At 49.8% G+C, this 10,157-nt stretch overlaps 1 protein-coding gene and 2 non-coding genes across 3 annotated transcripts; 2 read left to right on the forward strand and 1 right to left on the reverse strand.

The window, feature by feature from the left end:
• Positions 1 to 1,715: 1,715 nt before the first annotated feature.
• Positions 1,716 to 3,991, forward strand: LOC122239585 (SNRPN upstream reading frame protein-like). The gene is given in 4 exon segments (XM_042989555.1): positions 1,716 to 2,225; positions 2,841 to 2,969; positions 2,972 to 2,998; positions 3,001 to 3,991. Coding segments are annotated over 3 exon segments (186 nt in total). The 5' UTR covers positions 1,716 to 2,225; positions 2,841 to 2,917; the 3' UTR covers positions 3,108 to 3,991.
• Positions 1,732 to 1,821, reverse strand: TRNAY-GUA. The gene is given in 2 exon segments: positions 1,732 to 1,767; positions 1,785 to 1,821. It is a non-coding gene; the product is annotated as a tRNA-Tyr (tRNA).
• Positions 3,992 to 5,153: 1,162 nt separating the features above from the next.
• LOC122239925 lies at positions 5,154 to 5,316 on the forward strand. Its single transcript, XR_006219315.1, has one exon. It is a non-coding gene; the product is annotated as a U1 spliceosomal RNA (small nuclear RNA).
• Positions 5,317 to 10,157: the final 4,841 nt, after the last annotated feature.

Raw genomic sequence — 10,157 nt, forward strand, 5'->3', positions numbered from 1 at the left:
GGTGACATTAGAGGCTGGGGTCTCTCTGTGGCTTCCCGAAGGTCAACTGTTGGACTTCAAAGGCAGGGCCTCTGAACCCGTGGAGGCAGTGGGACAGTAGGACTGAGACTGGGCTGGGGAGCGAACCAAGAGGAAGGGCGGGGGGCCGGGGGAAACACAGTCTCCAGTTTGGGAGGCAGAACTAAAACCGAAAAGGCGCTTGTGGTCTCAGAGGTCAGGGATGGCAGTAGCCGGGTCCCTGAGGCCTCAGAGAGCCACACTCCCGGTGCGGTTCCGCTGCCAGCCCCCTCTGTGATGCTCTCCAACTGTACTTTGAGTCTCTGGAGTTTCCTTCCCACAGGAGGGAAGAGAACAAGGACCTTTCCCTGGCGTTCTTCTCTGCACCCACCCGCAGCCCCAACAACCTGGCTCTGTCCCCAGGATGAAGCCCGTTTTCTCCTGGGTGGGTGCTCTCTGACAGGCCCTCAGTGTCTCCCTCTTCAGGCCCTGCCAATTTAGCCTTAAGGGCCCAGCGCTAAGTCAGCCAGCTGGTCAGAACCCACAGGCCAGCTGCCTGTGTAAGTAAGGACGTGAATTTGTGCGCCCGACCGACCGACTGTGACGACAGCTGCCCCCGTCTCACTCCACCCCTACTCCCACTCTTCTGCGCCCCGATGACTCTTAAGTCTGCGTTTTGCCGCCACACTCCACCCCACCCCACCCCCACCCCCGCTCGCCCCCGCCTCTTTCTGCATACAGGTGGAGACCCCAGCGGTCCGGTCGGTCCGTGGCCGGAAAGCGGGTAAGATAGAAATATTTCATCCATCTCCCTCTCCCTCCGTCCGATGTAGCGGGAGAATCGGTACGGGTGGATTTACCACCCGTGCACAGAGTGTGAGTAATCACTGCCCTCTCAGCGGGAGCGCCCCAGCCCCGCCATCCGTGGCTACAAGAACAGGTGCGAAGGCACGGGAAAACGGAAGTGTACCCGGACCACCGCCCTGTCCTCAGACTGACAAGAAACCTGAAGGGGCCGCTGAAGTTCTCGTCACGACTGGCAAGGCCCATGAGGGGGGCCCTGCTGCATTTCGTTTCTGCCAGTGTCAGCTTCGATGCAAGCGCACAATTGGCGATGGCTTGGAAAACCTCAGAGTGACAGTTCTGTCCCACAAGTAGATTAAGCTGGTCGGGGAAGAGGGTTTTCTGTCTCCGTAGAGCTGTATATTTATAGACCCTATGAGAAACAGGGAAGGAGGAGACAGAGAGACTGCAACTGGAAGCGACCGACGCAGCGACCGTCCTCGGAGGCAAGGCAGGAGATCGAGGAGGGGGAGTTTTCATGAAGGACGCCATGGTTGTTCTCGACCCGCGTGACGACCTGTACGCTTGTCAGCCTCGAGGGCTTGCCGAGGGCAGAACCTCTTTGCCCACGCGTTTGTCTGGAGCGGGAGCAGTGGGCGAATAAAAGTGGGGAAGGGCGCGGGACGGCGTGGGGCTGAGACAAGGCAGGAGCGGGGACGTGGAGCGTCCACGGGCACGTGCAGGTAAACTGCGGGAAGAAGGCGCAGGTGTGTTCCGTGGCGGCAGCACACGAGCAGACGTAGGCAGGTGTTCCGTAAAGGTTTTACTTACTGACTTTGGCCTGTGGAGAGGGGCTGCCGCGAGGCTGCAGGTGCCCGGGCGGGGCAGAGTTGGGGCGGGGCGCTGGGGGGGCGGTGCCCCCCGCCCCGTGGCGCAAAAGCTTCAGGCACTTCCTTCGAGCCGGAATCGAACCAGCGACCTAAGGATGCCCACACGTATCCAGCCTACAGTCCTCCGCTCTACCAGCTGAGCTATCGAAGGGTGCACGCTGACAGGCCCGGGTCATTGCTTCTTCTTGAAATGACAGAGGCCACCACACTGGCAAGCCGGAGGTCCAGCATGCCTTGGCGTGGTTGGAAGGCCCTTTAGAAAAGAGCAGGGCCGACGCCGCCCCAGCGCCCCTTTCCGGGCAGAGGGAGCATATCCCCTGCGTTTGGCGGCTGCCCGGCCGGTGGCCCCAGCCTCCCGGGTCGCGATTGTCAAGATGCCTGGGCCGGGGCTCTCGCCTGTTGCATTTCCCCTCCCGGCGCTCCTTTCTACAGGTGGGGACTACAAGCGGTCCGTGGCGGCAGTGGCGAGGAGGGGCGTCGGTGAAGCTCGCGTGTTGGTTGTGCGGGGCTGGCCTCGCGGAGGAGCGGAGGAGAACCCACTGGGATGGGCACTAGGTAGGCGGCTGCGAACCGCCTAACCACCTGCTGGTTTTTAAATGCCTTTAGTTCAAAATAATCCTTAGGCCAAAATGACATTTTTTTGGTGTGGCAGATTATGCCACCATACGAAGGCAATATCGTCTTGCCTGGATTATGCAAGCCTCCTGAACTAACTGACTGATTTCCCTGCTTTTGTCCTTAACAGCCTGATCTTATTTTTTATTAACAACGATAATAATAATTATAATGGTAATTATTATTTTGGGTGCCAAGCGGAGTGGGAGGCGGAGGACTCAGATCAAGGCACTCCTCTGCTCAAAACCTCCCAGCTTGGGGTTGCCTGGCTGGCTCAGTCAGTAGAGCATTTGACTCTTGATCTTGAGGTTGTGAGTTCGGGGCCCCGCATTGGATGCTGTGTGTGTGTGTGTGTGTGTGTGTGTGTGTGTGTGTGTGTGTTCCTTCTTCTTAAGATTTTATTTTTAAGTAACCTCTACACCCATCTTGGGTCTCCAACTCACGACCCCAAGATCAAGAGTCGCATGCCGCACCCACTGAACCAGCCGGGACCCCGATGTAGACCTTACTTCAAACACTATACAAAACAAAAACTTTTGGTTCACTCACATTTAGAGTGTTACAATGATCTGCGCAGAGCGGAGTGGTCTCCGGAGATGCCTGATGGTCTGTTCTGAGGAGCAGCCAGCAGCATGATGGACCCAGCCAGGGACCACTTACACCTGAGACGGACTACAGAAAAACACTCCCAGAGATGGAAGTCCAAGTCAAGAGCGTCACCTGTACCCAAGGAGACGGCGGCAGCAGCAGCAAGTACCTGTGGTCGATTTCCAGGCGGAACTGAGACAGGCATTCTCAGCCGAGATGCCAAGAGGTGGTTAAAGTGGTATTGGAACATCTAGGTAGCTGATTTCCAAGTGAAGTAAAAATATTATCCATGGGGAGCGGGGGTGGTGATGGTGTGGGACCTCTTACAATGATCTACAAGACCCTCATGATCTTATCTCCAACCTAGTCACCTCTCTGACTTAATTTTGTACAACTCTTCAGTTTTGCGCTGGACGCAGGGCCTCCTTGCTATTCTCCACACACAGTCCTACCTGGGCCTTTGCGCTAGCCGACCTTTGTGCCGGGGATGCTTCCTGGACCCCTGCCCCCTCCGTGATTGACTCCCTCACCTCCTTCAAGTCTTTGCTTGAAGCATAGCACCTTCTCGTGTAACCTCTTCTGAGCACCCACTAACAGCTAACACACTAATTAATTTACCTATTGTGTCCATTGTTGATTTTCTCCCACTCCCTCTGCCCCTTCTACAAAACATGAACGCCAAGAGGCCTTTTTGTTACCAGTTCCTCAAAGTGTCTGGCACAACAACAAACAGTTGTTGAATGGGCAAACAATGTCATCAAAGAGAACAGAATATAAAAGGAGGGTCCAGGAGCCAGGGTTCAGCCAGGGGGAAGTGCCGGGTTATCTTGTTTCATCACCAGAGACTTTCTTAGGCTGAGAGCTGCAGAACTCTGAGCACATAAGGGCCCACCCAGACTGTTTCCTGCACTGAGACTTGACCAGACTCTAGCATAGCTTCTAGCAGCACAAGGTTCTGTCCCTAAGTTTGACTCCCAGCCTGAGGAAGTTAAACACCTGACACAGGCCCCCAGCCTGTGTTGTAAATAGGGCATTTATTGAAAAGGGCTTGCGATTGCGAATGTGGATCTCTTACAACTCTGAAGGGTCCCTCCCATCTCAAGGACTTTGAAATGTGATCGGGGAAGGAAGTAGGGCCTATCTCCGGTCTGTGGGAGGAGAGCATCCTCAATTCAGTAACTGCCAGCTAGCAAACACAACCGCCTAACAGCAGTTACACCGAACTACCCTTTGTAACCTTTCACTTCTCTGACTGGGCTGAGCCCGCTTCCTCTCATTCTTCCGGGAAAACGCCCAAATCACCTCCGCACAAATCGGATTGGAGCTCAGCTCTTTCCCCTACTGTCAGTAGTCACTGAATGACATCTTTTTTCACCACTTTACTTACTGTCTGCTGCGTTTACCTTTGACGGAGTCCAAGTCAGAAAGGACCAGAGGGCACTTGGTGGGGCCACCCTGTGTGCGTGGTGGGGTGGTACGAGGGGGAAAGGGCTGAAGGGCACCTGACCCTGGCCGCCCGGGGTCTCGGGCGACACGACTGGCTGCGGTTGAAGGGCACTGTTTAGCGTTTTACTTAGTTTTTCGTTCTTTCAACACTTAGAATCCTGGTTTTTCTTCTAGCGTTACTAGGTCAGGCTACTGCATATTACTGAAGCCCTTTTATTCAGAAAGTCGCCATGGCTAAACATCGCCACGACTTCTTACTAGGGCAGCTGAGCACTTAACGTCAAGCGGCAGAAAGACCTTTCCTGAGTTTTCGATTATATTTGAAAATGAGTTTCGCACAAGCGAGGACAAAAATGGGCCGAAAGTTTCTTTTTGTTGAAAGGCAGGTTGACACCACATCCGAGCCCTGACCCGCCACCACTCCCGCTGGGCGCCGGGCGACCCCCGCCTTCTCGGGTCTCGCTGCTAGGTCCCGGACCCCTCGCCTCCTGCCCACCTGCGCCCGCTCCACCCACCCCCCAGGCATCGGCGGGTCTGCCCGGCCACTAGCACATCCGTTGTCCCAGAGCCGGAGACCGGATGCGGGGGACGTCATGGCAAGGCGTGGCGTATGTAGATGAGCATGCGCGCATTGGCTGCCGGTCCCGGACAGCCTGGGCGCGCACGTCCCGCGTGGGGGCTAGGCAGAGGCGCCCGCGGTTGTTTTGCCGACGAGCGAGGTTGAGGCGGGGGGCGTGCAGAGAGCGCGGGGTGCGGAGGCCGCGTGGGGGAAGTGACCGTGTGTGTGAAGCGCGGCGAGCGCGAGGGTGCGGGTCGAGGAGGGGCAAGCAACTCATACTTACCTGGCAGGGGAGATACCATGATCACGAAGGTGGTTTTCCCAGGGCGAGGCTTATCCATTGCACTCCGGATGTGCTGACCCCTGCGATTTCCCAAATGTGGGAAACTCGACTGCATAATTTGTGGTAGTGGGGGACTGCGTTCGCGCTTTCCCCTGGCTTTGTGCGTTTCCAAGAACAGACCGCCCGTGTGCTCGCTGGTTCTCGAGTTTTTTCTCTTTTCGGGGTTGGCGCCTAGGGCCGCCTGAGACGTCAGCGGTTACGGCGCTGGTAGTCCCGCTGTAGTGTGCATGCTTCGGGGCGGTGGGTTGCTGCTGGTGCCGTCGGGCTTCTGTCCTCAACTGCATTGAGGGTCACGAGGGTTTTAGCGCTGGACAGTGTGTAGGGCCGTTTCGACGCTTGCTCTAGTTAAGGCAGGGTTAGTTTCTCATTACGTTGCGGGTGTCACGCGCCAGAAGCTTGGCTTTCTTTCGAAGGGTTAATGCCCACCGTTAACAGGGCCAAGCCTTGCGGTAAGTAAGTAACTATGCTAGAAAGCTCCAGCTGGCCCGGTCAGGAACTCTCGACTGCCTTCTTTGCACCTGCTTGGGGGTGTGATTTTACCATGACTATTTCTGGAGCTGGAAGTAGTTGCATTGGCTGATGGAGGTGAAAGAAACACTCACCAGTGGAGTTTACTTACTTCTACGGTTTTGTATAGTTTTAAGAAAGATTCCTTCCGGTCCCCATCAGTCAATCCGGTTAAAACATTTTTGTGTCAAATTTAGGGCTGGGGTAGCTCTCTGGATACATACTGTATTAGTTTTACTTTGGTATTACTAGCCAAAGAAAGATTACTAACGGAGATGGCCCGGCCTTAGCTCTGCCAATAATCACCAATATTGAATTGTTGTTGGGCCTCTGTTAACTGTACGAATCATTTATACCTTGTCAGTTGCGTTCAGTACCAAAGTCAGTTATTTCTAGAAAGCTTCAGTGTCACGTCCTTGCGAAAACCATAGTCCAGTTCTGAACCTGAAGTGCTGCTGGCTTCACTTGGAAAGCGTGAATCCAACTGGTTTTTTCTTTCACTTTTCTTTTCTTTCACTTTGATAGCTACGTAAGTGACCCCAGTGAGCCTTTTCAGAAAGGGTAGCAAGCTGCTTGCCACAGCGTAGAGGCACACCGGGGCAGGCACTCCCCAGGGCACTGGCATCCGGAACTGAGAAATATGCTATTGGTTTAGAGTCTAATCCCCAAATTGGAGTTAAGCCTCCACTAGGAGCAACCTTTAGTTTCATGACAAAATAAGTGGAAAAGGTTTTCAAAATTTGGGAACAGTTGAGGGGATGACTCTTAATAGCTGGTTTCATTTCTTCACAATACTTTTTCTAGGAACCAAACCATCCACAGGATCTCGGGAATTACCGTGCAATGTTTTGTCACTGGTTTCGCCTGTTCTGTAAAAGCTGAAACCTACTACTGTCTACGATACCCTACCTAGTCCACCAAATTTAAATTTTCTTTTTTTGGTAGCAGACTGGTTTACTGCAAAATTTTGAGACTTTGAGATTGTAACACGTTGCAGCCCTCTCCAGCTGATAACACGTCCTAAATATTTTACTTCAGTTTCACAATATTGCAACGTGTCTAGTGAGGAGGCCTTATGTCCCTTTGAGGGAAGGGATTGTAACAAAGCCAAAGTGTCCATTCCAAGAACGTTATTGCCCTTTAGTTTGGGAGGCTACCAGCAAATCATCTACATATTGAATAATTAATTATAGATCCCGCTAGTGGGACTGTAAATGTCCTGATTTCCTTCATAAATCTTTTCCATAAATATGGGATCCCATAAATAAAAGCAAAAAGAATTTAGACTTGTCCACTAGAGGGACAGAAAAACAAGCAGAACATAGATCAGCTACAGAAATAAGCTTTGCAGATGACAGTGCTTAACGTCAAGATCATTGCAGAGTTAGAAGCTATAGGAGTTAATGGTGATGGCGTAACAAATTTATTTTTCTAAGATCTTATACAAATCTATATATTGGTCAAGCATTTCATCTCATAGATAAATGTCTCCTAGACTCTTTTATAGACAGTGCTCTTTTAAAATGATTAAAATATCTCATTTTTCTAATTCTTTTATCACTGGTTTTATTCCTTCGAATTGAGTTCTTAACAAAGGGTATTATTGTTTTACACCTGAGTATGGCTTATCTTTTTGTTAAGTTATTTTTATTGGTTCTATGTCTCTAAATCAGTACCATTATTCCCTAAGGCCCAACTCCATACATCTGTTTCTTTCGGCTCTGTCTTCTCCAAGTGCAGTGAGAGACTGTCACTCTCTGCCATACACCCCTTTTCTTTCAGAAGGCACATACTTAGCAAATAACTAGGGACCTTTTCCTCCAGGGAGCTTCACCAGTATTCCATCTATAATACAGAGTATGCTAGCCTTTTACTTTGCACAGCAAGTCTTCCCCAACATGCTAACAGGAGAATCAGGACAAAGTGAAAACATTATGTTCCTCAGTCAGAGGACCTAGCTGTATAGGAACTGCAGAGGAAAAGGAACAAGCAGAAAGGTGACCTGAAAAACCAACAACCTATATTGTTCTCTCACCAGCTGGAACAGAAGACATTTCCAGGAAATTGCAGAATAAGCAGCAACAGTATCTAGCAGGAAAAGTAAGGCTATATTAGGCCAAGGAAAGTCTTTGACACACAAAGTTGGTTCACCAGTTCCCACCTCTGAGATTCTCTTAATCACCCAAATTTGAACCATTTACTGGTCCTTCCTTCCTTCCTTCCTTCCTTCCTTCCTTCCTTCCCTCCCTCCCTCCCTCCCTCCCTCCCTCCCTTCCTCCCTTCCTCCCTCCCTTCCTCCCTCTTTTCTTCCTTCCTCCCTCCCTCCCTTTCTCCCTTCCCTCCCTCCCTCCCTCCCTCCCTTCCTTCCTTCCTTCTCAAAGTTAGCTAACATATCGTGCAATAATGGCTTGAGGATTAGAATTTAGTGATTCATCACTTACATATAACACCCAGTGCACATCCCAACAAGTGCCCTCCTTAATGCCCATCACCCATTTAGCCCACCACCACCCCCAACACCCTCCAGCAACCTTCAGTTTGTTCTCTGTACTTAAGAGTGTCTCCTGGTTTGCCTCTCTGTTTTTATCTTATTTTTCCTTCCCTTCCCCTATGTTCATCTATTTTGTTTCTTAACATTCCACATGAGTGAAATCATATGATGTTTATCTTCCTCTGACTTATTTTGCTTAGCATAATACAGTCTAGTTCCATCCACGTTGTTGCAAATGGCAAGAGTTCATTCTCTTTGACCGCCAATTAATTTTCCACTCTGTGTGTGTGTGTGTGTGTGTGTGTGTGTGTGTGGTGTGTGGTGTGAATTTGCGCGCGCATGCGCACGCCAAATTTATTTAAATTTTTATTTAAATTTAAAAACAAAAATTAGAATATAGTGCAACAATGATTTCAGGAGTAGATTCCTTAGTGCCCCTTATATTTTAGCCCATCCCCCCTCCAATCCCCCCTGTAACCCTCCGTTTGTTCTCCATATTTGAGTCTCTTATGTTTTTGTCCCCCTCCCTGTTTTTATATAATTTTTGTTTCCCTTCCCTTATGTTCATCTGTCTTGTCTGTTAAAGTCCTCATATGAGTGAAGTCATATGGTTTTTGGCTTTCTTTCTGACTAATTTCACTTAGCATAATATACCCTTCATTTCCATCCACGTAGTTGCAAATGGCAAGATTTCATTCTTTTTGATTGTTTTAACACTCCAAGGTGGGGGTGTGTGTGTGTGTGTGTGTGTGTGGTGTTGTATACCACATCTTCATATCCATTCATCCATCGATGGACATTTTGGCTCTTTCCATACTTTGGCTATTGTTGATAGTGCTGCTGTCAACATTGGGGTGCTTGTGTCCCCTTCAAAACGGCACACCTGTATCCCTTGGATAAATACCTAGTAGTGCAATTGCTGGGTCATAGGGTAGTTCTATTTTTAGCTTTTTGAGGAACCTCCATACTGTTTTCCACAGTGGCTGCACCCAATGGTGAGTGATTTGAGCATCTTTTGTCTGTTAGCCACCTGGATGTTTTCTTTCGGTAAAGCGTTCATGTCTTGTGCCCATTTCTTCACTGGATTACTTTTTTTTTGGGGGGGGGTGTTGAGTGTGATAAGTTCTTTATAGATTTTGGATACTAAAACGTGTATCTGATATGTCATCTGCGAATATCCTCTCCCATTCAATTTGTTGCCTCTTAGTTTTTCTGTTTCCTTCACTGTGCAGAAGCTTTCTATCTTGCTGAGGTCCCAATAACTCATTTTTGCTTTTTGTTTCCCTTGCCTCCAGAGACATGTAAGAAGTTTGCTGTGGCCAAGGTCTAAGAGAGTGTTACCTGTTTTCCTCCTCTAGGATTTTCATGCTTTCCTGTCTCTCATGTTTAGGTCTCTCATCCATTTTGAGGTTTTTTTTGTTTTTTTTTTTTTTTCATGTACCCAAAGTGTAAGAGGGAGGGAAGAGAGGGAGAGGAGGGAGAGAAGGAAGGAATTAGAGAGGGAGGAGAGTTTAGGGAGAGAGAGAGAGAGAGAATAGTCCCAAGCGGACTCCAAACTCAGTCTGTGTGGATGCCGAATGTGGGGCTCAACTCACAAACCGTGAGGTCATAGATCCGAGCTAAAATCCAGAGTCCACAGAGAACCATTTAACCAACTGAGGCCTCCCAGTGCCCTTTTTTTGAGTTTGTTTTTGTGTATGGTGTAAGTGTCCAGGTTCATTCTTCTGCATGTCGCTGTCCATTTTCCCAATGCCATATTGCGAAAGAGATTGTCTTTTTCAAGACATTGGATGATTCTTTCCTACTTTGTGGAAGATTAGTTTCTCATCACGTGTGTGGGTCCATTTCTGGGTTCTCTATTCTGTTCCATTGATCTGTGTGTCTGTTTTTGTGCTAGTATCATACTGTCTTGAAAGACTACAGTCTCTTTTGTAATAC

The sequence above is a fragment of the Panthera tigris genome, chromosome B3, assembly GCF_018350195.1.
Source record: "Panthera tigris isolate Pti1 chromosome B3, P.tigris_Pti1_mat1.1, whole genome shotgun sequence".
Taxonomy (NCBI): domain Eukaryota; kingdom Metazoa; phylum Chordata; class Mammalia; order Carnivora; family Felidae; genus Panthera; species Panthera tigris.